At 40.9% G+C, this 25,657-nt stretch overlaps 1 protein-coding gene across 4 annotated transcripts in view; it reads left to right on the top strand.

Annotated features, from left to right (window-relative positions):
• The window catches only part of SYBU (syntabulin), a 114,260-nt gene that overhangs the window by 22,806 nt on the left and 65,797 nt on the right, over positions 1 to 25,657 (top strand). Inside the window, exons 2-3 of one of the 4 annotated variants that reach the window (XM_035011774.1) lie at positions 19,116 to 19,196; positions 20,927 to 21,143. In XM_035011774.1, the coding sequence (XP_034867665.1) occupies positions 19,116 to 19,196; positions 20,927 to 21,143 (298 nt within the window). Of the gene's footprint in view, positions 1 to 19,025; positions 19,197 to 20,926; positions 21,144 to 25,657 lie in introns of those variants that run through there. The other 3 variants (XM_035011776.1, XM_035011772.1, XM_035011773.1) reach the window with 3 other exon arrangements.

Here is a 25,657-nt window from a genome sequence, read left to right as displayed (position 1 = left end):
GGGGAGGGTATGTGCTATGGTGAGTGCTGTGAAGTGTGCAAGACTGTTGAATCACAGATCTGTACCTCTGAAGCAAATAATACATTATATGTTAAAAAAAAAAAAAGAAGATAGCAGGAGGGAAAGAATGAAAGGGGGGAAATCGGAGGGGGAGATGAACCATTAGAGACTATGGACTCTGAAAAACAAACTGAGGGCTCTAGAAGGGAGGGGAGTGGGAGGATGGGTTAGCCTGGTGATGGGTATTAAAGAGGGCACATTCTGCATGGAGCACTGGGTGTTATATGCAAACAATGCATCATGGAACACTACATCAAAAACTAATGATGTAATGTATGGTGATTAATATAATAAAAAATAAATTAAAAAATGGATATGTACATGCAAATCAAAATGATAATATTTAAGCCAGTTATAAGGGTTAAGTGTGATAGATGGTACCTAGGAAATGTCATGTTAAGTTTGACCCAGAGACAGTCCTACCTATTTCATCCTTTATTGTCCCTATAAAAGTCAGTCCTATCTCTGCCCTATTCCCTTGTTTTTATTCATATACTTTTCTAAACTTGACTCCCCCAGTAAAATATGAGTGAAGGGGACAGAGAAGAAACTGTCTTAGGTCTTTCTATATTTCTGGTGCCTGGTACAATTCACTTAATATTTGCAGAATCCCTGACATCGGCATTAAATGTGTTGAAGAAGAGGGTTGCTGTTTTCTTGATTTCCACCTCACAAGTCAAGAGCATATGTGAAGATCTAAGTTTCCCTTAATAACCCATGAGAAATATCTTCCATGACTTTTTCTATATTGTAAATATTTTAATCAACTGATCAACAAGTGTGTATTTATAATCTGTTTACTATGTTTGGGGCCAGATGCCTTGTGAAGGTAAAAAGAAAGTAAACTATCTGCTTCCTTTGAATTGAGGGTTGAGAAGAAAAGACAGGTAGTAGGAAACAAATGGAGAATGAGTGTGAAGTTCTGTGGGACATATACTTCAGTTCGGAAAAAGGGAACTGAAAGTAGGCCTTGATAACCAAGGAACTTGGCAAAGTAAAGCCAACTTTGAAGCCTGTTAAAGCCAGAAGCATGTTTTACATTATGTTCTGGTAGACATCAGAGAGCCCATGAGGAGTTTTGAGAAGAGAGTCCACAAGATGAGTCCTGTGGTAAGATGAGACTCACACAGCCCAGTCTGGGAACAGATTAGAACAGGAAGAGGCAGCAGAAGGAAGACCACATCAGAGACTGTTGGTTTTAGCCTAAGTTGGAAGAATGCGTGTCTTTCTAGGGCAGTGACCATGGAACTAGGCCAGGAGCAGCTTTTGAGAAGAACACAGGAAGGATTTGGTGACTTACTTAAAGATGTGGGTGAGATGGTCAAAAATGACCCCAGGGTTTTGAGCACACATAAAAAAATAATAAGTTAATATTTTTGAGCATTTGCTCTGTGCCAGTGTTTTGTGTGCTTTGCATGGATTTTCCTGAGTTTCGTGATGCATTTATTGATGTAAGTACTAATATTTCTCCTGTTTTATAGGTGAGGAAACAAATTCATATAGAAAATATAACTTGAGCGGAAATTTTAATCCAGGCAGCCTAGATTCAAATCCCATGCTCTTCACATCTAGGCTAGTCTCTGTCTCATGTCCTAAAGAAATGAGTGTGACATAGATAAGTTTGGGATGAGGAGCTAACTTGAAGAGAATAAGAAATAATGACTTATATTTGAAATAAAGTTTGAACTTGGGACAACAATATTTGCAAGTAGATGTGTCCAGGTAAGATTTGGAGATGAAAGCCCTCAATTTTCAGATCTAAATTTGACAGTACGTGTCACAGAGATTTCAAAAGTTCTCTAGATAAGAGAATACATCAGAGATATCAAAGACTGCATTTTTGCATAGATATTATTTCTCATAGGTAATGAATTTGATAAGCATGCATATTGGTTATTTAATTTTCTATGACCCTAGACCAGTGCTCTACAAACTTCTTTGGTCACATACCCCTAAGACACAATTTTTTTTTTTCCATTCCCTTTAATTAATTTATTTATTTATTTATTTATTTATTTTTTTGAAGTGTTCCATGATTCATTGTTTGTGCACAACACCCAGTGCTCCATGCAGAATGTGCCCTCCTCAATACCCGCCACCAGGCTAACCCATCTTCCCACCCCCCTCCCCTCTAAAACCCTGTTTGTTTTTCAGAGTCCATCGTCTCTCATGGTTCGTCTACCCCTCCGATTTTCCCCGCTTCATTCTTCCCCTCCCGCTACCTTCTTCTTCTTCTTCTTCTTTTTTTTTTTCTTAACATATATTGCATTATTTGTTTCAGAGGTACAGATCTGAGATTCAACAGTCTTGCACAATTCACAGCGCTTACCAGAGCTAAGACACAATTTTTGAGCCTACGCCCTTATGTATGTAATGAATTCTCCATTATTTTCACTTGATAATGTAGCTAATGATGAGTTTATACTGGGAAAAGAGGCAGCTGTGTTCTTTTCTTGTTTGTTTCTCCTTGCACTATGAACAGGAACTTCAATCTGCAGTTCTTCTGCAGACTAGTTTTTAAATCCATTTGTTTTGTTGAGTTAAAACTATTCTATATCATCCAGGCCCATGTGAACTGCACTCTGTTACAACTCTAGATTGTAGATCTCACTCATATTGCATTTTTACATAGTTGGCACCAAAGATCTGATTTAGGAACTAAATTAGGGCACTGGTTTCATTCCACATATTAAATATCATTATTTTTTTATTTGCAAATTGCCACGCTAGCATTTCCATATCCATAATTTCTTTAGCTGTCCTCCACCTGACCAGGGAACTTCTCTGCACCTTGGAGACCACTGACTTTGTCTTAACTTCTCAAGGGTCAGAAGGTGCTTCCTCCATAGTCTTCTTCTAGCACCTGCTGAGTAGACGGGTATGAGAGCACTGTAACTGCACACTTCTGTCCAAAATGCGCTTGGGCTTTTCCTTCCCGAATTAGAGGCCTTGGAGATTTAGTCACTTCATGCAACATCCTCACTTTTTTTTTTTTTTTTTTTTTACCATTTTTGTTTCCCTTTCTCCTTTTAATCACTTTAGCTTCAGCCTTCTTCTGTTTTATCTTATGGTTCTTGGAATATGATGTCAAGAATTTCATAATTATTTTCAGAGTAAGCCACCATAGATTTGTATGTGGATGGATCTATAGTCTTTGTACGTTTTCAGAATTTCCTTTGAGAATACCCAGAAATTCATGTCTTTTTCAGTTCCACTCACTGTGAAATGAGTACCTCCCCTTTATTTATCAAAAGTTAAAGTAGTAACAGAGTCAGAACTTCTCAATAAATATTTGCTCAGTGAGAAATAATTTGGAGATTAGAGTCAAATGATAATGTTAAAAATATTTACTAGTCCTTGTCAGGTGAGTAGAAAATAATATCGATTAATATGTCTTATTTTTATTTAGGTTATTGCTTTTACCTTATTTTTAATTTCTGTTTTTTCTTATTGATCATTTTATTGTTTTCTTCAGTTTTGAATTAAAGGTTTTCCTATGCTTGGGCAGATAATCTCACAGATAGTCTGGCCATGCTACACTTGGAAATATATTCTCATTTGAGCCATAAAAAATAAACCTTAACATTGAAAAATGGTAAGTGTGAAAATTCAGATGTCAGACAATAACTGGGAACCCCAATTGGATTATTTGAAATAAGACACAATCCTGACATAGTTAAGGTACACAGTCCAGAAAGTGTCTGATATACTCATCTTTCCAATATATATAAATAATTAAACAGATGTTGGAATAACTTGTAACTTCTACCATAGTTCTGATGGAAGCCATTTATTATAACTGTCAATGGAAGAAAGTTAAAGAATTTATAAATAACTATGGACCAGATTTCTTCCTAGCCTAACAAGAAAAAGAGCTTTTACTTTTTTATTTGCAAACAAAATATATGGTTTTGGTTTTACTTTAAACTCAAAATCAGTGTGGAAAGATATCTACCTATTTCTTATTGAAATAAATGAAGCCAAATGGATATTGCCACAGGATGGCTCAGAATTAGGTCTATTTTAGTCATTTCATCAGAGCTATTTGGCTAATTGGCTGCTTGATTCATAAACATTCAAGTTGATATAGGAGCAGAATTAACTTCTTTGTCCTTCCCATGCAGCATTTGTATTTTCACATGACAGATGTACTTAGGATCTTAGCAGTATTATTTTTTAAACCGACTTGTGAAACAATTTTACAAGAACACTCACCTCTGTTTCTAAAACAATTTAATAATAGTAAATATATATTTCTCCTTTCTCTTACTGACAGTCACTGGATTGCACCTGTTTACAGGGAACTGCAAAAGGGCTATAAGATTTGGAAGAGAGGGGAAGAAAAACTAAGTGAAGAAGAGCAGAAGAGAACAACAGAATGGTAGTTAGTGTGGGAAGAGTTTATTTTGTGTGTATGTGTGTGTGTGGGAAGAGTTTAAACGTGGCAGGCAGAAGTCAAGAGCCCCTGTGAACCTGGCAATGGAGCTATGGTTGGTAAAATGTATTGTTCTCTGTGTACAAAAGAAAAAATTCAAATTGGGCTACTGTGAAGTAGAGTGCTGCTTTTGTCAACAACATTCTGAGTTCCTCATTGAAAAAGGACAGCGTTAAGGACGGACGTAGGCAGTGAAATGCAACAAAGAGCTATCAGCTTTGAAAAGTCCCTACCCTGTTATAGTGGAGAACTTCAATTCGACAGTCATGAATAGAAGTCTTACAGGTGCTGGGGCAGACAGGAGGCAGCACATTGTCACGTTGTTTGCTGTTGCCTACACAATAGCTGAACTGGAAATTCCCTTGGCTAATTTTCTCTCATTGTCCAACTAGAAGTCCTCATGGAGCAGACTTGGGGCAAGACTCCCCTGCTGAAAGTAAACATAAGGCTCACCCACATCATTGGAAAAGCCGTCAAACATGATCTAATGATCACTGTTCAGCAAACCCAGTACTTTTCCATCCTTATTAATGGGTCTGAAAACACAAGGGTTAATGCCTATGAAATGAAGTGTATGTTCTATATGGGTAAGACTCCCTTGCCAAGTATTAAATTATTGAGCTTAAATGAGGCCAAGCAGATGAATACAGAAGGTTTGAAGAATAATTCTTAACACAGTCTCAAAACTTGGAGTAGATACAAAAACAATATATTAATGTAATGGGTGATGCTATTAGCTCTAATTTCTAAATGAAGAGAGAAGTTTCTGACCTGCTCAAGCAGGAAATGCCTTTCCTAGTTCTAATACCTTGTCTTTACCACTTAGAGAGCTAGCAGCTGTGAACACATTGAAAACAGTGGCTTTGTTGACATTTTTGCCACACTTCTCTTTATAACTTACATCAAACAGCCCCTGTTTGTCTTTGTGAATTAAAGACTTCAGCAGAATTTGTGGAAGACTAGCAACACTAAAGAAAGAGGATGAGATGCACTAGTTACAACATAAAAAAATAGGCAGGCAGAGCCCTTATTTCCTGTGTTAGTGCCTCGGTTTTTTTTTGGGGGGGGTTGTATTTTTTTAGGATTTATTTATTTTGAGAGAAAGAAAGACAGCCCACGTGTGAGTGAGGAGAGGGGCAAGAGGGTTGAGAGGATGTCAAGCAGACTCCCGGCTGAGCCTGATGCAGGGCTCGATCTCATGACCCATGAGATCATGACCTGAGCTGAAACCAAGAGTTAGATGCTTAACCAAGTGAGCCACCCAGGCACCCCTGTGCCCAGTTTAAAAGCATGAGAAGATCACAAGTCCAGTCCTACAAGTGAGAATCCAGGGCTACCTAAAGATACTGACTAGTCTAAAATTTGTCCTACATTTTCTACTTATCATTGAGATATTAGACCTATTCTCCAAATAGTGCTGCCTTCCACAGGGACAGTGTGATTGGCTTTTTGTCACATCATTTCTTGAGAAGTGCTGCCTTAACTAGAAGGATCAAGAAAGGGATCTTATATGGTGCACTCAGTGATTTACTCATGAATGCAGTAAGAAACACAAAAATAGCATCTTTCAGTAGGATCAGACTAAATGGGGGATAGCATTGTGATTAAAAATTTTAGGGAAAGAGCCCTAAAAAGATTAATATTTTATAATAATGCAATTCAAAATTGTGTGTGTCACATTTTGGGGGGTTCCATAAAGAAGCTGTACCTCAGTGTTTAAAATTATTGGATATAAAACTCTGACCCACAAATGAGCAAGCCTTAAATATACAAAGAACTTGAAGTGTTTATTAATCCCTTTGAAGGGCCACTACAATTAAATCATGTGGATGCTTCCCAGTTGGCTAGAGAACGGGATTGCTCAAAGGTTTCAGGTTGAAAAGCCTCCCACAGCTCTCTAGGCCAGAAATTTGGCAGTGACAGTGAAAAACTACAAAGACAAATTCCCAAATATTTATCATATGATTTGTATTCTGCAGTCATTTCCAGTTTCAATGGCAACAGTGGAGAAGGAAGGGTGAAGTCAGGTTACAGAACTAAAATGCTTGAGAAGGAGCTTGAATATCTAATGCACATTTCTGCAGAAGGCCGAGAGTCAGGACTATGTAACCATGGACCTGCTGTCAACCTTTCCTTACTAAAGCTCACCAGAACAAACAAATTACCTTTTGGCAAAAGACCCTCAGAAAACCTCAGTTTTGAAGGAGAACCATATTCTTCTAATTAAAAAAAAAGAAAAAGCAGAATTTTCCACTCAAACTCCCTCTGTAAATCACCATTATCTCTATTTGTAAATTATGGAGAAGTGACTGGTTTGTAGTAAAGTGTAATAATAGAGCTACTCTGGCAAAATAGAATATAGAAGTGAGTACATTTCTTGGCATTAAGGGGTTGTTGTGTGTCTATTTAGTTTTTAATGTTTATAGAAACAGCAGTGCTCTACGGAAAAGGAATTCAGGGAATTCAGTCAAGGGAAAGAAAGACTTGCTTGATTTTCACTTGACCACATTTCTTAATTATGGAGAAAAAAATACACATATGTCCTGTATTAATAAATAGCATTCTTTTGTCATGTTTATGTTTGCATTTTTATTTTCACTTTATCTTCAAATATAGTTTAAAGGAAGAAATTGAAGTTACTTAATATTTTTTAAAACATTTTTATTTATGTATTCGAGAGAGCAGAGTGTGTGTGTGGGGGAGCAGAGGTAGAGGGACAGGTGGGCTTTGTACTGAGCACAGAGCCCAACTTGGGGCTCAATCTCATGACCCTGCGATCCTGACCTGAGCTGAAACCAAGAGTCAGATGTTTAACCGACTGAGCCACCCAGGTGCCCCTTGATGTTATTAATATTAAGTAGGTCTTGCCATTATCCTGTAAGTGTTAAAATGACCATATTTTATGTTATTATTTAGAAATTGCCCAAAAGGATCCAGCATGGCTTAATAGTTGAGTGGAGTTCATTATTCCGCTTTTATTCCCCATGGCCATAAAACATGTCCAAACACTGCTGAGGGCACAGAGTAAAATTAAAAATCCCACCTATTCCTACTACCAAGCCAAACTACTTAAATGTCCCCTAATATTTACCAGAGTTCTTGGTACCTACCAAGGAAAGGCTCAGTTAATATTTGTTGAATAAATAAAATCAGTTATTTGTAAATAGTCTGAAATTCACAGGATAGGATTTGTGGCAATAAAAGTATAATTCTGCAAGGCAGTTCTTAGGTGAGCATTATAGAAACTGCCTAATTATTATTTGCTTTATCTCCATTGTGATATTTAAAAAATATATCATTTCATATATCTGTTATTGCATAATTAAGAGCCAAAAATGAAAAACAGAAGATTCTTAAGTCCGTATTTATTCCCCATTTGCAACATTTTGTAGTCCTTTCATAGAGGTGTTTCTGAATTCAGAACTCTATGCAGGGAACTACAGCCTTAACATAGGCAGAAAAAGAATATTAATTTATATATGCAGAAATTACAGGTGTTTACTATGAGAAATGCAAGCATATTGGTTTTAACCAACTCACACTTCTATACTTAGCATCTCAAGCATTAGGAAATCAGCTGCTCTCAAGTGTATTTAAAAAGGGTTGGTAGTGGGGCGCCTGGGTGGCTCAGTCAGTTGAGCGTCTGCCTTCGGCTCAGGTCATGATCTCAGGGTCCTGGGATTGAGCCCTGAGTCCGGCTCTCTGCTCAGCGAGGAGCCTGATTCTCCCCTTCACTCTCCCTCTGTGCTCTCTCTCAAATAAATAAATAAAATATTAAAAAAAAAAAAGAAGGAGTATGGAATGTTCTAATATTATCTTGCCCCAGTAACTATTTATTATAAATTTTCCAAGTTTCAAAATAGATCTGCTGAAGTCATATGTACAATTGAAAAAGTTACACATTTTCCTGAGTTTATTATAACAAAAAATACAACAGTGCAACCATATGTGTATTTAAAAATATAAATGCCGGTGTCTTTTTAAAAATTAAATCCTCATCTAGAATTATTTTCTATTTTAATACTAAAAGTCAAATAAGTGGTAGGGGAAAACAGGAGGAAAAACTATAACAAGGAGTCATGGGAATACTTTTTCAAAGAGTGTTCTTTGAATTCTCACTCAAGAGAAGTGAGTCTATTAGAATAAGCTAAGATTAATATTTTACAATAAATAAGATGAAACATATGTATTTTCTCTGGCAGAAGCTTTTCAATTTACACCAATTTGGAAGTCATTATTTCACTTGATCACTAAAAAATTCTTTTGAATAGCTCTTCAATTCCTGTTATTAGCCCAAAAGCTTACACAGCTTCTGTGTTCATCTTATCTTTAATATTGCTTTATCTTTCCCTAATACTATACCTCCCTACAGTTAGAGCACAAAGCATTTTCAAAGCCAGAACTCATTGTCTTCTATCTCACACTTGAGACTGGAGTAAATTCATGACTCTTACAAGTTATATTTTCCAATAAGCCTGTCTGGAAGGCAGTGGGAACCAGATATTTGTGGTGGGAGGTGGAGGTTGGAGATGAGGAAGTGTTCTAGATAGAAGAAACAACATTTGTGAAAGTCAAAGGTAGAATACAAGGATTCGATCATGAGAGACCTTGTAAACCATATGTTAGTTATTAATGTTATCTTCAGGGCAATGGTGAACATTGAATGGCTTCTTCTGGGGCAGGGAATTGCACCATGGGGTGGAGGGTGGTCGAATTTGCACTTTAAAGAGATCACTCTGACTACTGTTTAAAAATGTGCTCAAGGGGAACAAATCTGTAGGCCAGATTAGAAATCCAGGCAGGAAGAGATGCCGAGAAATGAACATGTTTTAGAGATAATTAAGAGGTAGAACAGATTTGACTTAGGTTCCAATTAGTTGTAAAGGTGAAGGAGAGAGACGATCTCCTAGTGTCACCCAGCTTCCCAGATCTGTAAGACGATAGCATTTATTAACTTAGAGAACACAGAAGGAAGATTAGCTTTTCGAGGAACTATGATTGATTCAGTTTGGAATATAGTGAGTTTGTGGACACTATGGGATATGAAAGTCAAGATATCTGAATGGATTATGGCATAGTCATGGAATAGAGATGATGTGAATTTCTAAAATCTATGGAAGATCTGCCTATAGGTAGTAATTGAAGCAATTGAAAGAAAGATATTACCTAGGGAGGGAAGGGAGGATGAAAACACGAGAGGGTCAAGGCTAGAAACTGAGGAACGTGAACATTTAAGGAATGGCCAGAAAGGATACAGAGAAATGGGAAAAAAAAACAGAAGGGCTGAGGTACAGAAGGAAAGCAATGTTCAGAAGTGTAGGAATGTTTATCTCAAAGGTTGATGAGTGAAGATTAAGATAAAAACTAACCATTAGATTAAACCATATGAAGGTAATTTTTTACTTTGGGCCTGAGCTTTTGATAGGATGGTGGATACACATATATGAGTGGATTGGGTTGGGTGAAGGGGCAGGGAGAGTGCAAGATATGTGAACATAGATTCTTTTTCAGAAGTTTGATGATGAATGGAGAGAAGCAACTGGGTAGTACTAGAGAGATATGAGAGTTTAAGAGAGTCATTTATTTAGTTGGGAAAGGACTCAGCATGTTTAAATGATGATGTGAACTCTCTGATAGAAAAGTAAGTTAAAATTAACAACAACAACAAAAGAAATAGCTAATAATCACAGAGAACATTTATTAAGTGCTTAATATACACTAGACAGTCTTCCAAGTTCTTCACATATATTAACTCTTCTGATGTTCACAATAACCCTATGAGATAGGTACTGTGATTATTCCATTTTACAGATAAAGAAATAGAAACTTAACTTTTCTTTAAGAGGTGGAAAGGGTGAGATCCAAAGCCCAAGTAAAGGAATTACCCTTGTACAGAAGAGGGATAACTTCCATTCTAAAGGACCAGAAATAGAGAGGATGGGGTCCTGGAAGCAGATGAATTTGTAGGTTTGGAGGCAAGAGATTGAGTTCTCTTAATAGCTTTTATTTTATCTGTCAATCAGGAGATAAGGGCATGGCGTTGCATGAGGGTGGAGGTGGTAGGCTGGTAGATTGGAGGTGTGGGGGTCTCAAGTAGACCCCGTGGAGAATAGGAGAGCATGCTAACAAAGGGGCATACAATGATTGCCAGACAGCACCGAGGTCCCCCTCCAGCCGGAGAACAAATGCTAGTGTGTCATCCACCTGCGGATATGTGAGGCTTACCTAAAGCTCAGCTTCAGGGCAGAGGAGAGGTAGTGCTGTTCAGAGTATCCAAGAAAGGTCCAGAAGTCTTGGCCTGGAGTCCACCATGAAGTTAGAAGATCTTGGAGGCAAACCAAGCAGGTAGAGTGTATGGAGAAGGGCAGGGAAGAAGTGAGGGGTGTAGATCCATTTGATAGGCACTTACTTGCACCTTCTTCAGAACTGGAGTCTAATTAGGAATGGATTGTGTCCAAAGACTAAAAAAAAAAAAAAAAAAATCAGGGAATGGGTTGTGTCCAAAATTATAAGATCTATTTTTTTATCTTTGAAAGAGGTATAGGAACTCTATACTTCCTGCTTAATTTTTCTGTAAACCTAAAACTCAAAAAATATGGAGTCTAATAATTTAAGAAATAGATCTGGAAATACAGGCAGTAGGGACTATCTGAATATGACTTACAAATATGACTAACTTTGCTTGTCTACTACAGTGGCTCAGGAGATAAAAAGAAGAAAAGCACCCTGAACCATTGTCTATCACACTACAAAGCACATACATATTATCACATACCCATTGAATATTGAGGCTAGTCATTGGTATTCAGTTATGTGTAGCCTTAAACTTTGAAAATTTTCTGAAAGTGATGAAAATTTGAATAAGGACACTGTTAAGGTTTTTTATGAAGACTGACTGTTGCAAACCACAAGAACTTTACCTGTCAGGAGAAAAATTCACTAATGAACCAATAGGTGGCAGTATAACATGGTGTTCTTGAAATTTTAAATAATACTGCTAATTAAAATATTGATTGAAGCACCAGGTATGTGCTTGATGCTGTATTAGGTAATCAAAACTCTGAGACAAACCCCTTTCTTCCAGATGGTGACAGTCAAACAGTAAAGATTTAAGGGGAAACCTAAAGCTTCTCTCTGTATCAGTCCATCATAGGCCAGTATGTAGGGCAGCAGGTCTCTCAAAGTAAAAAGAAGGGTTGGGGGTGGCAGGGAGAAGGTCAAGGAAAGGGAGGGAAGGGGAAGAGAGGAGAGAGGGAAGGAGAGAAGAGAAAAAGAGAAAGGAACTCTAAAGCAGCCAAAATTATAAAAGGACCTACTCATCCCTTGAAATTCATTTCAGAATTCACCCCTGGAAGCCTCAGACCCCAAACTAATGTGGACATTGGCAAGCCCTCAGGGCATTCATCTGTCAGGATTCTAACACAGTGAGTAGTGTAACAGCAGTGGCCATGCCCCTGTCTATATTGGACTGTGAGATACTTGAGGACAGGAAATACTCTTCCTCTTTTAATATTCTGGAAACAGTGCCTGAGCCGGTACTTGGCTCAGAATAGGAACAAAATAAACACTAGTGGATAGATGGATGGATGATAGGTATCAGGCTATTTATCATGCCTTCTACCTTTTTAATCTTACTTTGGGAAGAAAATTCCTGTCAATATCTTTTCCCATGAAAAGATCACTTTCTTTCTATCTCATAAGTCACCTGGGGAAAAACTTAATGTTTCCTTTAATAAAAGTTAAAATAAAAATCTTCGGGATAAGGAGATTATGAAAAAAGCAAGCAGGAGGTAGAAATGGTGGTTGATCCTGAGAAAGAGAAGATATGTATTAAGCTCTACTATGTGCCGACATAAACGATAGGCTTTGCATATATTCTTATCTAATCCTTACAACAGTATTATGAGGTAATTACTGTTATTAAGTACATTTTATAGGTGAGAAAATGAGGATCAGAGAAGTTAATTTTCCCAAAGACATTAACTGGTACAGAATAACCTTCCAACCAACCTCCCTCCCTTCCCCCTCCCTCCCTTCCTTCCTTCGTTCCTTCCTTCCATATTTTCTTCCTTCCTTCTCCTTTTAATTAACATGCACTTATCATATGCTGAATCCTAGAGGGATTAAACAAATTTGTCTAAGCCTACCCAGTCAGAAAGAGGCAAATAAGGACTCACCAGGCCTATGGGATATGACAATCCATGTTCTTTATTAAACTACTTTTTTTTAGTACAGATGTCTTTGCAGACTTCCGGGAACTCGTTTCACTTTCTTGTTGTCCCTTGAATCAGCATCACATTGTAGCAGGCCACTAGCTAAGCTTCTATTTGAAGGGGACACAGATGTTTTTCTACCAGCCTCTGAGTTGAGCTCATTTCTCAAGACTGAATTTGCTATTCTCTAGCATACCACTGGCAGCTCTTCTGAAACATTTGGCTGGTCCAGTAAACACTAGGGCCAGGAACCTGGGAAGCTACCCTTGAGCTTCTGAGTTTCTGGCTGCAGCCGCAGCTGTTTGTCAACAGTGGTAAGGAGGACCAAGAGCCTCATATCTTTGCCCAATCAGAGGAAAACAGAGGTAACTTCTGGGAAAACAATGGGCATGGGAGCTTACCACAGCCATCCAGAAAGAGCCAGATGTGATGCCATCAAGAGGCCCCAAGTGAGAATTTTATTCTCATTTTAACAGTCTTGTTTTTGATGCACAGTAGATAAGCCTGAAAGCAAATACACAAAGATGCTAACGGAAGGAGTATGGATAATTGATGTCAGGGCAATGAGATGATGACTAGTATTTTTTTTCCAAAATTTTGATGACATGGTTTTTGTATTCTTTAAAAAGAAAATATTAAAGCTATCTTTTTTAAAAGTACTTTTTTTCTTCTTTGATGAAACAGTATTCTAAAAATAGCTAAAGACGACACAGGCAGATGAAAGAACATCCCAAATTCTGGACTTATTCTTACACAGATTTTTCTGCAGTGTATTGGAAATTTAGCAGAGGCTAAATTTACTCATTAGGTCACAGGATTTCAGGTGATGAGGGAAGAGGGTTCGCAGCAATGACCTAGGAGGTGGAAATAAAGCAACCCCTCCCCCCACCCCACTCCCAAAGTCCAACGGGCTTGGTGCTTCTTGGTTTCCCTTGGACTCCTGCAGCTGCATCATAGCAGTTGGCCGCTAGGGGCGCTGTGTTCCATTTTGCAATACTGCTCTTGCCCTTTGAGTAGACAATCTCAAAATCTTCCCTCCTCCCATCTTTTAGTAGAAATAAAAGCAGAATTACAAAAAATAAATAAATAAGAAGAAGAACATTTACTAGAAATTACAAAAAATAAATAAATAAGAAGAACATTTACTAGAAAGATGATCAGAAAACAAGTACAAAATCATGGAAATAAATGATAAAATGGAGAATAGATTCTTTTAATGTAACTCAAATCTAGCCACAGATCTTTCTGGGAACACATTATAAATTTCTTTTCTAAACCGAGACTGGTGTGAATGCTGAATGAATCATTCAGAGCCTCTAACCTGGGCTAACTGCTGTGCCCCTGCTGCATGCGAAAAGAGTCTCAGCCTCATCTTCTCTTTAGGTAGCTCTCCCACTGGGGTCAGGCAGCTTTCAACCACCCTATGCTTCTCATGCTTCTGGTCTCTTGGTCTCCTAAGAATGGAAGGTGATTTGCCCTCAGCCCAGAATTCAGCCTCTAGATTTAGGCCTTCCTATGCCTACCTTACAGATAACTTGCTTTGCCCGTTCTACAAGTCCATAAGACCCACACATCTTGCTGTCTTGTCTAGTCATTTGAAGCTTTTCATTAGGTAAATGTCAAGACTCAGTTTCCCCTATCCAGATGGCAACCTTTACACTCATACTTTCCAGAGTATCTTAGTTTCAGTCATTCTAATCTACTGTCCCAATAAGTATACACGTACTTGTTCAACCACGTGTTCCCAGCTTGTTAATTTAATCACCATCCCTATGTCTTCGGCTAGTATCTCCCTCTATTCTCAAAAATGAGCAAAAGGCCACAAACAGCAGATGGCATTTCATGTTTGCTCCCCCATCAGGCAAGTGGAAGACTGTATCCATATCATCCTTTAAAGCCCCAACCCTCAGCCTCTCCCTGTTTACATGGACTTTCCCTTAATTCCTGTTCTTCACCTGAAAGATGCATCTGACTGAAGACTCATTTGGAGAGCAGAGATAAGTGACACACTCTGAACCCACTGGATGTTCCAGCTGGCCTTGCCTCAGGTTACCCACTCCCCTTTCTGTCCCACCTACTCTCTGGGTCCCCTCCTTGGGGAGTGATCTTGCAGAATTCTACTCATTACAGTTTTACAACATCAAAATCCCTTAACCATATAGTAACAATAACACACATACAGGAAGAGGAGGATTGATCACTCACACACGCTTCTAAGGGAAAATGGGCAGCTCTCCCCCTGGTAAGAAAAATATGGGTCTCCACCCCACCACAAAAAATCCCAGGATGCCCCAGAATGCAGTTTCTTCTCATGACGTGTGGTAAAGCACGTCAGCTGCTCCTTGTTGCTGTGCAGATCACCCAACATCGGGTCACTGAGACAGAAGGCAGCGCTAGCTTGCACAGCTGATAGGATTAGGAGATGGTGCTTTGTCAGCCTTGACTGAGTCGGGAGAAGCCCTCAGCATACGCAGGTGAGCTGTGAGAGAGAGAGCGGATGTGGGGGGCTGTGATGGGTCTCGGTTGTATGGTGCAGACGTTTTCTCTTTGCAGTGCATTCGTATGTATTATCTTTTCTGTTAAGTTTGCAGTCTGCCTGTGGGGGCGGGGGGTTCCTATTGATAAAAACCTATCCTTTATCACATCTGATTTCAGGGACTGGCCACATGCACCTCACAGGATTTTTGTGAGGCTCAAATGAAATTATATATGTGAAAGAGCTCTGAAAATATAAAGTTTTGTGTAAATGAAAGATATTATTCATTTAATTATAAATTTCACATAAACAAAGAATTAGATAATATATCCCAAATTTGGGGGCATAATTACCTGTACACACTCCTTTTCCCCCAATCTATAACACCCTATCTCCCATTCCTTCCGAAGCACGGGCAGGGATGTTATTTATAATCTTGAAGGGTCTAGCCTTCTAAAGCAGTTGATATTCTCTAAAAACCAGCATTACATTCATTTCTAAAGGAAAAACCGCAAAATTACAAAACAAGACAGGAAAATAAGTAAGTAGAAATGGAAAATGATGCATGAGAATATTTTAAAGCAGATGAAAGATGAATATAATATACTATATTAGATTATATCTCTTTGATGGTATAATCCAAACGTTATAAGACATTATTCTTAATGACATGAGAAACACTTGAATGAAATTAAAGCCAGCACAGATATTATCATTTGTAAAACTTGCCTTTTAGAACAGCAGAAAAACAGGCTTGGGTTCCAAAAGTACAGAGCTAAGAGCCGTTAGAGCACTAAATCATCAGCCTTTCCCTCGAGGGGTTGCTATGGTGACAGCAGGGCTACCACACAGCCTCTCCCTGCCTGCACTTCTGCAGTAAAAGCTCTCACTGAACACATGTTGGATTTTTTAGGCACACACCCCATCATCAAATACAAAGACATATTGGAAGCAGCTTTATGAGTCATTTGCAAAACAGAAGTTGTGTCTCCTTTATCCTGTACTGATGGGCCCCTTATGAGGTTATAGAATTCAGTCATTCATGCATCCGTTCCTTTGACTGTGGTATATTGAGTGCCTACTGTATGACAGGACCTGTACCAGGCGCTGCCTATGATCCCTGGTGGAGACAGATAAATAGGGAATTCTGATACAAGATCATAACAGCTCTCCTGGGGTACATTAAAAACAGGTGTCCTGGAAATATGTAAGGACTGACCTTGGGGCATCAAGGGAGGTTTCCTGGAAGAAGCTGTCTCTAAAATGAAACTTATGTATCTTTAGGAGTGGAATAGGATTAAGGGGAGTGAGGTGCAAGAAAAGCTCTAGACAGAGGGACCAGCATGTGAACAGTCTAGAGGAAAAAGAGAAAACATGATACCTCCAGAGAACTGAAAGTTCTACAGTTTGAGTGTTATCCATGTGTATGGGGAGGCAGAGTAGCCAAGGGGTGGAGGGTAGGTATGGGTGGAGGGAGGGATGGGTAGACAAGGAGTGGTAACAAATGAGCTCAGAGAGGTAAACAAGACCAGATCATGAAAGGCCTCTGTGCCACATGCAGGAGTTTGAATACTACTTGGAGGACAACTGAGAAGTCACTAATGAGTTTTAATGAAGAAACCTGGCTTGATTTGGCCATTCTGAAAGGCCTTGTGGAAAAATTAAAAAACTGGCAAGAAAGGAAGAAGAGGCAAGATTGGAAGTAAGACAACTCCAGTTAAACCACTATTGCAATAATCTGGGATGTTTGTGGTTTAGACTCTAAAGGAAGATCATAGAGTTGTTGAACAGTGGACATAAGTGATCAGATTCAAGATATTACTAGAGTAGCATGGAGATAACTTGTTGGTTTCTGCTATGTGGGGGCCACATGAGGGAGATGAAAAAGTCAAGAATGACTCTGAGGTTCTTTTTTTTTTTTTTGTAAGGTTTTATTTATTTATTTGACAGAGAGAGACACAGTGAAAGAGAGAACACAAGCAGAGGGAGTGGGAGAGGGAGAAGCAGGCTTCCCGCTGAGCAGGGAGCCCCAAGCAGGGCTCGATCCCAGGACCCTGGGATCATGACCTGAGCCAAAGGCAGACGCTTAACGACTGAGCCACCCAGGCACCCCAACTCTGAGGTTCTGACTGGGTGTTTCTATTCTTAGGCCCCCAGACTCAATTCTCAGTTCTCAGTAGGTAAGTCAGAAGCACCTTTTGGCCCTTAACAGTCCATTCCTGTGTCATATGTCCTTGGGTTCATAATTCTAGAAATAATAGACTGTAGGAATCATCCTGGACCATCACTTTCCTGAAGTCCTTATCTAAGACGGTGTGGGTATAGAAAATATGAATTAATCACCCCTCCCTCCAAATAAAGAATTCTAAGATTACCAAGCTCACTGCTAAGAATTCTAAGTAGATTGAAAAGGCATAAAGATGTATGGGATAAAATTTCCTTAGGGATATAGGAAAAAGGCAAATTGATTTCACTAATCCTCTGATTTCAGGCTCTCTCTTGACTCACGCTGCTTATTCCTAGATGTGAGATTTGAGGACGCAGAAAAATGCTGTTTGGAGGACAAATGGGGATGGTGGTGGTTCAAATACAATTTTCAAGGATTACAGTCCTCCCACGTACAACGCTGGGTGTAAGGATCAGACTGTTTCCTGTCCACATTGCTGCTTAGAATATCTTCCAATTCTGAATGAAGGGCATCTAAGTTATATATGTTGAGTTCCATCATTAGGTAAGATTATATCAGGTGTCATAAGTAACCTTATGACCCAGCTGATGATCTCTATTTTAACTTCTCAGTTGCATGGGTTTTTGAGCTTTTTTTGAACAAATTTGTCTGCCTCACAAATGCTTTCTCTGCCTGTCACGTAAGAGGCCTCAGCAAATACTGAAGGGGTGACCTGGATGTCACTTAACGACCCCTTGTAAAGTTCTGTTCAATAAACTGGGTACAGGTGTTTTGTTTTCCCCATTTAATCCTCACAGGTACCCTTGAGGTAAATATGATTATTTTCCCTCAGTTTAACAAGCATAAACTTGAAGTTCACAGAGGTCAAGAACTTTATGGTAAAGGCACTCAGCTGGGAGGGAGTAGAGTGCTGCCTTGTACCCAGGTTTCTGAGTTCAAGTGTAGTGCCCTTCCCCTAGCAGTGTGCCTGGAGCTCATTCCCAGCCGCGGCAGGGCAGAAATGGAGAAAAGGCTGCCCTGGATCTTAAAACAGCCTGGCTTCCCCAAGCCCTTGGGAAGCAGCCTCATCGTTCTTTTCCTGGCCCTTCTGATGCAAATCCCCCAAGGAGAATCGGCCTTTGAGATCCCTGAACGAGATGCTGTGTCAGTCCTGCAGCATTGGCTTGGCTGGGGTCCGGGTGCAGGGGAACCCGCCTCATCTCTCTCAGGCGAGGTAATTGTGGGGAGCCGTCTGTTGACTTAAAACCGAGATGGCAGGGAGGGGCCGCGGGGGAAAAACTTTATCCCTTTTGGCCCTCAGTGATGTCGCTGCTTTTCTCCGCTCTCCTATCAGACGTGCAACTCCTTCAAATCGGACCCCAGGTGCCAAAGAGAAGGGGTCCGGCCCTTGCCGGCTGGAGAGGCTCGCAGCCCGGGCCTGCCCCCTCGGGGTCGGGCTCAGCAGAGGGGGGGGGCGCGCGGCGCTAGCGGGAAGTGCCGGCGGCGAGGCCGGGCGGGCGGGCCCGACGAGTCACCCGGGGCTCCGGCAGGTGAGGGAGGTGGCGGGGAGGCGGCGGCGCCCGGGGAGCGGCGGCGGGCCGCGCCGGCGGCACCACGTGTCCGGCCGGGGCGGGGCGGCCGGGCGCGCCCTCGGAGCCGAGAGGGCGGCAGCGGGCGCGGCGGCGGCGGCGTGTCGGCCGCGCAGCAGCCGCCGCCCGCAGCCCGCGCCGGCTCAGCGCAGTGTCCTCGCTCTCGTGCCCGCAGGTGCCTCCTCCTGGACGGCGGCAGCGGCGGCGCGGGGACCCGGTGGGCAGCAGAGCGATGGGACCCCTTCGAGAGACCAAGGTAAGGAGGGCACGTCGTGCGAGCGCGGCTGGCAGCGTCCGTGGGCGCGGGAGAACGGTGAGGGGGGAGACGGCGGGGCAGTGGGCGAGCCAGGTGAGGGCTGGAGGGGTGGCGTTCAGAGTCGCGGGGAATGGGGACAGGGAGGTGGTGGGGACGCTGGGAGGGTAGAGGGGCATTTGCTCAGGTGATGAGACCCAGGAGATGGGAAGATGGTACCGGAGGAAAAGATTTGAGGGGTTGACATGAGGATTAAAAGATTGGCTTTGGAGGGTTAATCCATCTCCTGAAATTGGGGATTTGGGATCTGGCTCTCAAATGATGTCCAGTGTGTGATGTGAATAAAAAGGATTTGGTGTTCTGGTGACTGAGAAATAAGGTCCCCCTGCATGTCAGCGACCCAGCATTGGTTCAGGGTCTGCAGTGTGCCGAGAGTGGCTGACGTGGGATACCTGCTGGGTGACTGATGTGCAGAACAAATCCGAGGCTGGGTGCGGCTTTCGCCCTGGATGGGGTGGATGCCTGGGCGACCTTAGGAGCTCCCCGCGGCTGAGGCTTTCCCTTCAATTCCTGCACTGTGCAGACCTCCTGAGGTGTTTACTTTGGCAGTGGCCCTTCCTGGTAAGCCTCGTCGAAATGGGCAGGAGGTCATGTTTCCAAATAGTGTTTGTTACCCAATCCAAAGGCCTTTTTCAATTGCAGAGGTTGGAGGGAGCGGTGAGTTTTTTGCAAAGAGCTCCTCCTAGGAATCCATTTTAATAAGGCAGGGTGGTGGTGACCCCGAAAAACATGACTTAAGCTTTTTCTGCTTCTAGACGATATGCCTTGTTGCCTAAGCTTTTAGCCTCAGTTTCCTCATCTGTAAATAGGGATTTAAGTTAGTGTCTTCTCTGTGGCCTGGGTTGTAAAGGTCAAATGGGATAATGGTTGGGAAAGCACTTTAAAAATTAGAAAACCTTGCCTAAATATTATTTTCTATGCATTTTTAAAACCACGGCATCGCCCTCTGTGTTTAATGCTGTGTTTTTAAGGAGAGAGAGAAAACTCTCTTCTCCTGGGTGTCCTGTAAGGAAAACAAAAGCTAAACATGATGTAAAAGGTGGAGCCATCTTACTGGGTATTGGATTTTTGTTTGCTTTTCTGTTGGCAACAAGCCTTGTGTACCAGGATATTAATGAATAATTAAGATCCTGGCCGGAAGAGGAGGGATTTGAAAGATAAGTCTGCATGATCTATCAGGAAAGAATTGTTCCAGGTATAGGGTTCTACTTTGTGAGCAGACCGGAAAGCAGAAATCAGATTGTCACAGCTCATTCAGGGAAAGCAAAATGGAAGTCTAGAAGAAATCAAGTAATAAGCCAGAGTGTGCTGTGAGTAATAAAGAGAAGCATCGGAAGCTTGAATGTGATAGAAAAAGCCAGAGTGGGAAGGTGAGTTAGGAATCGCATGGGTGAATGGAATGGCTTTCCTGCTAATGGGTGGAAGTGTGTGTGTGTGTGTGTGCGCACACGCTCACCCACGCTCAAGTATGTGCTCTTCAGTAGATTGGAAGGATTAGCTTGGTGGCAGAGTTTCGATGTTCATTTAAGCTACTGAGATAAGGACTGCTCTGTGAAGATTCAATATTCAGAAATGTGATTTCTTAGGAAGGGAGGAACAAACAGGAGGAGTTAAGAGGAACAAACAGGAGTTAAGAGGGGAGAAACACGTTTCCTTTTGTTTTCTTTTTAATGTCCAATTTTGAGAAGGAGCAGAGAGTGCAGCATCATGAGAAGGAGATTACCCGAAGCCGAATTCCCCGTTTGATTCTTCGGCCCCATCTGCCCCAGCAACAGCACAAAGTGTCCCCAGCTTCTGAGTCTCCCTTCTCTGAGGAAGAGAGCAGAGAGTTCAATGCCAGCAGCTCTGGGCGCTCAGCGAGGACCATAAGCAGCAACAGCTTCTGCTCAGGTATAGTAAGTACCCCTGGAAGCCACACAGTCACGAAGGGTGTGCTCTGCTGGTGCATTTTGAATGGACTGGGCTGTGCCCTTTAGAGCCTAGATCTACACTTCTACTGTTAGCATGAATTGTCTGAAGTTGCACCTCTTTGGCCCTTTTGACCTTCACGTGGTTCAATCCTAATGGAAATTTGCACCTGTTTTTCTATGTTATTCTGGTTTATAATTTACCACATGAAATCTAACTTCTGTTTCTATGACTGTTTAGAAAACGATTCCTTTGTTAAATCTGGGAAATGTGTTAGCTTGCATTTTTATAATAGCAACCTTTATAAACCTGTGTACTTCTGATTATAGAATCCCCAAAGACAAAACAACTCCTAATGAATGAGGTCAGGATCAAGAAGGCTTATCTCCCAGGGCAAGCCTGACCTTGTCGTTTAGAGGAAAAGAGCACAGGCTTTGTAATCCACCACACCTGAGGTGGAACCCCTGACCTTTTCACCTTTACAAGCTGAAAGACCTTGGGCAAGTGGCTTAACCTCCTTCAGCCTCAGTTGTTACATCCATAAAATGGTATGATAACACCTACCTTATACAGTTGCTGTAGTGTTGAATGAGACCCAAAGGTACTCCTAGTACAGTGCCTGACTTATAGAGGCGCTTAATACGTGATGGTTCTTAAAAAAATGAACTAGGGATGTCAGTTTTGGCACACGATTAAGGAAGTTTCCTTAAAGTTGTGAGCACATTTGGCAAAGGCACAAATCTCTTCATAGCTTCTGAAGGTGCCACCATTATCAAAGACAGAGCCTATTACAACCCATTAAAGCACATGACTTGGAAAGACTTGTATTCTTTGAGAAGTATTAGAAAATTGGGTAAAATTTAAAAGAGTGACTGTCTTGTGAGTAATGAAGAATGTTTCATAGTGGATAATTTTTAGGGCTTATTTAGGGAAAATGTAATTAGAAGGTTAACGCATGTATGCGAAGGGACATGTGAATCAAGATGCTGTGATTAATTTCCTAATTTAGCAGGATACAATATCCCATTATTTTTAGTATCAATATATTTTTCAGGGTTCTTTTAAGTGCAGCTTTGGATTTCTTACATAATTTCATGGAATAACTATCCCATGCATAAATTATACATTAGAAATACTATGCTGCTAATTATTTTTCTCTGTAAAGCCTCAAATTTTCTGCTTGATTCTGAAAAAAAATTCTATCAAAATGTTATATTTTTAAGTTTGTTTCTTGCCATTTGGATTATATGAATCTAGTTTAAAATGGAGACCCACTGATGGTTTGCTTGATACTCTTGCAAGAAGAAAACACAAAGATACCTAGAACCTGGAAACATGTTTGCTGAAGGCAGTGCTGTTTGCTTTAACTCCATTTTGGAGCTCAGGAATCGCTCTGTTTGAGTGTGGATGAACCCAGGGGATATCATTTCAAACTGACATGCTTTGTTTACATAACTCCATTCCACATTTATTCCCGATATTTTCTCCACATAGTCATTTTCTCTGTGACTGACTTCAAGGTGAGTAGTGTTAGAAGGAAAAATTAAAAAAAAAGATGGTCAAAACAAAAGAAAAATTCCACATATACTTTAGAAAATACATTAGGCAAACCAATAAAATTATTAATTTTGGTTATGACTCACTCTTTCCAAGACCCATTCCTGGATGATCTCTCCTTCCCGGGAGACCTGTCTCCCACTAAGGCCATAATGCTGTACATGAAAATCGAAAGTAGATATTGATCCTTCTGCCATTAACTAGCTGAGAATTGAGTGGCAGAAGCATCTAATTATGGACGTCCATAAATCTGTCTTTCCATCTTTAGCCTTGCATCCAGTCTCCAGATAGGAGTCCCTCTGTTCCTAGGCCTCATCTTTCTGTGTTGGTGCTTCCCCAAGGTTTGGGTCAGTGCCTTTCCTTCTTTGCCTTCCTTTCCTACGGAGCACCCCCCAGACCCCACGACAGCTTTGAGTACTGCGCTGACTAAAATTGACAGGAACCCCCTTTGGGGGCGTGTTAATGATGCTTTAGGAGGTCAGTTGGTGGATGGGAAATAAATGGGTTTGGGACTATGGGGTACATTAAAGCTGTAGGCAGTGAGGTAGAGAATGTACGACATGTCCAACCAGCAGGGGGAAATAGCTGGTTTTAATCCAGCCACTTTAACATTGAGGTGAGAGTATGTGTTGGCTGCTTAATCGTGGCATTTAAGTTAGAGACCAAGGCACATGCACACATTAAAAATGCCATCCTCTGCTAGGATTAAACTAAAATAATTTAGAGATCTTCTGTAGCTTCATAGCCTTACAGTGATCATTCTGCACTAGCTTGTGTTCTTTATAAATCATCATGTTCACTAATGCAAAAGGAGACATGCAGAGTTAAGGGGAGTCTTACAATCAGGTAGTGAAATTATGGAGGAACATGATGCAATTTAATTTGAATATTACATTTTCACAACTGCAAACTGGAGACTCTTTCCCCAAATTTGTATCAAAGGCATTAATTGTGAAGAGCATCGTATGTTCTCAGATACTCAGTTTTTAGAAGAAGGATGTGAGGGGCGCCTGGGTGGCTCAGTTGGTTAAGCGACTGCCTTCGGCTCAGGTCATGATCCTGGAGTCCCGGGATCGAGTCCCAGGATCGAGTACCGCATCGGGCTCCCTGCTCGGCGGGGAGTCTGCTTCTTCCTCTGACCCTCCCCACTCTCAAGTGCTCTCTCTCATTCTCTCTCTCTCAAATAAATAAATAAAATAAATAAAAAATAAAAAAAAAAATAGAAGAAGGATGTGAGTTTACATGAAATTAAATTTACGTAATATAAAGAATTATCCTTTACTTTGAGAGTCTGGCTTTCTTATCCTTTATATTATATTATATTTTTATCTTATAATGTTATAGCAAAAGTCAGGATGGTGGATGGTGGTTAAACTTGAGCAACACAAATGACAATTCTATGTGTTCTCCACATCTCCCTTATGTTTTTCTTTTAATTTTACTGATCTGTGAAATTAAAAGACCAGGAATTGTGTATTTTCAAAGTGACCTGTCCATTTTTGCCTACTCTCTCCATTCCTTCCCCCACTTCACTGCCTTCCCCTTATTTTCCCTGGGGAGTCTTGACAAGGAACATTTAATGACTTGATATTCTATATGCTAATTTGTATGTTGTATCTCCCTCATTTCAGAGAAAGGAGTTGTGTGTGACCTTTTGCAATTCATTTGGGGTGTATCCCCAAAGAGCGTTTCTTTTAATAGCTTCTTATTAACAGATTTCTTTGAAGATATCCCTGTGTTTTGTGCACTTCATCGGCACGTACATTTTGTACTCTGACATCATTCTCCTGATAAAACAGTCTATCCTTTACAGTTTGTATTTAGTCTTAGTCACTGTGACCTTTATTGGGCACAGTTAAGTTTATATGGTATTGGAAGCCAGGCCCTATTCTGTGTGCATGGCAAGTAAAATATTATATATTCTTGGTAAATATTAACTAAAGTTAAAAAAAAAAATAATACATAAGGAAGTACAGTTAACAGTAAGTCAGTAGAAACAAAACATGCTTTCATGTCCCCTCTTTATTTTATTTTTTAAGTTTATTTATTTATTTTTAGAGAGAGGGGGAGAGAGAGAGCGAACAGAGGGGAGGGGCAGAGGGAGAAGGAAAGAATTTCAAGCAGACTGCCCGCTGAGCGCGGAGCCCACTACAGGGCTCCATCCCACAACGCTGCGATCCTGACCTGAACCGAATTCAGAAAGTTGGACACTTAAACGACTGACGCACCCAGGTGCGCCCCCCCCAACTTTCATTTTTAAACAGTTTTTGTAACCAGTGGCTCAGAATACCAACACTGCATCTTCCTTCCCCCAACCCTCCTGCCCCCTTGTTTCTTGTTTTAACACGCCATGAGAAGTGATCAAACCCATATTTGTGATTTGTGTCCTGGGTGTGGCCCATTGAATTAGTCCTCTTGTCCTTTCTTCTCCCCTCTCTTTGTTGGTAGTGAATTCTGTTTGTCATTCTACCGTGACTCCAGCCACTCTTGGAAAAGCCCAGGACCTGGATAAGTCAGTCAGTCCCCTCCATCAGTCACCTGACATGGTTAGCAGCATGCTGTGCATTCCTCCCTCCTTAGCTGAGGTAATAATTACCCGTTGCAGCTGCGAGGCAGATGGATTGCCGGGTTTTACTCTAGTTCTCCTTGGGGTGCCTTGTAAACATGGCAGGTGGAATGAATTATGGGTAGATAACACTGGTGCTTTTATGGGACACCAGTGATTTCTCAGAGTTATTTCTATGATGCTAACGTGCACACACAGATACATAGGCAAGTTTGTGACTTAACCCATTAAACACATGTACCGGGTCAATACACTAACTGGTCAGATTCTAAGATTCTCTTCAGTTGAATCCTGAGCAAGGTGTTTGTGGAAAGTATTTTGGGTTTTACAGTGGCTGGGAAGAAATCCTTCTTAGAGTGCCAGTGACCTAGAG

The sequence above is a fragment of the Mirounga leonina genome, unplaced genomic scaffold (genome assembly GCF_011800145.1).
Source record: "Mirounga leonina isolate KUSES-001 unplaced genomic scaffold, KU_Mleo_1.0 Mir_165, whole genome shotgun sequence".
In the NCBI taxonomy this organism is placed as follows: domain Eukaryota; kingdom Metazoa; phylum Chordata; class Mammalia; order Carnivora; family Phocidae; genus Mirounga; species Mirounga leonina.
The sequence above is the reverse complement of the archived record's forward strand: the minus strand, read 5'-3'. Positions and strand labels throughout refer to the sequence as shown.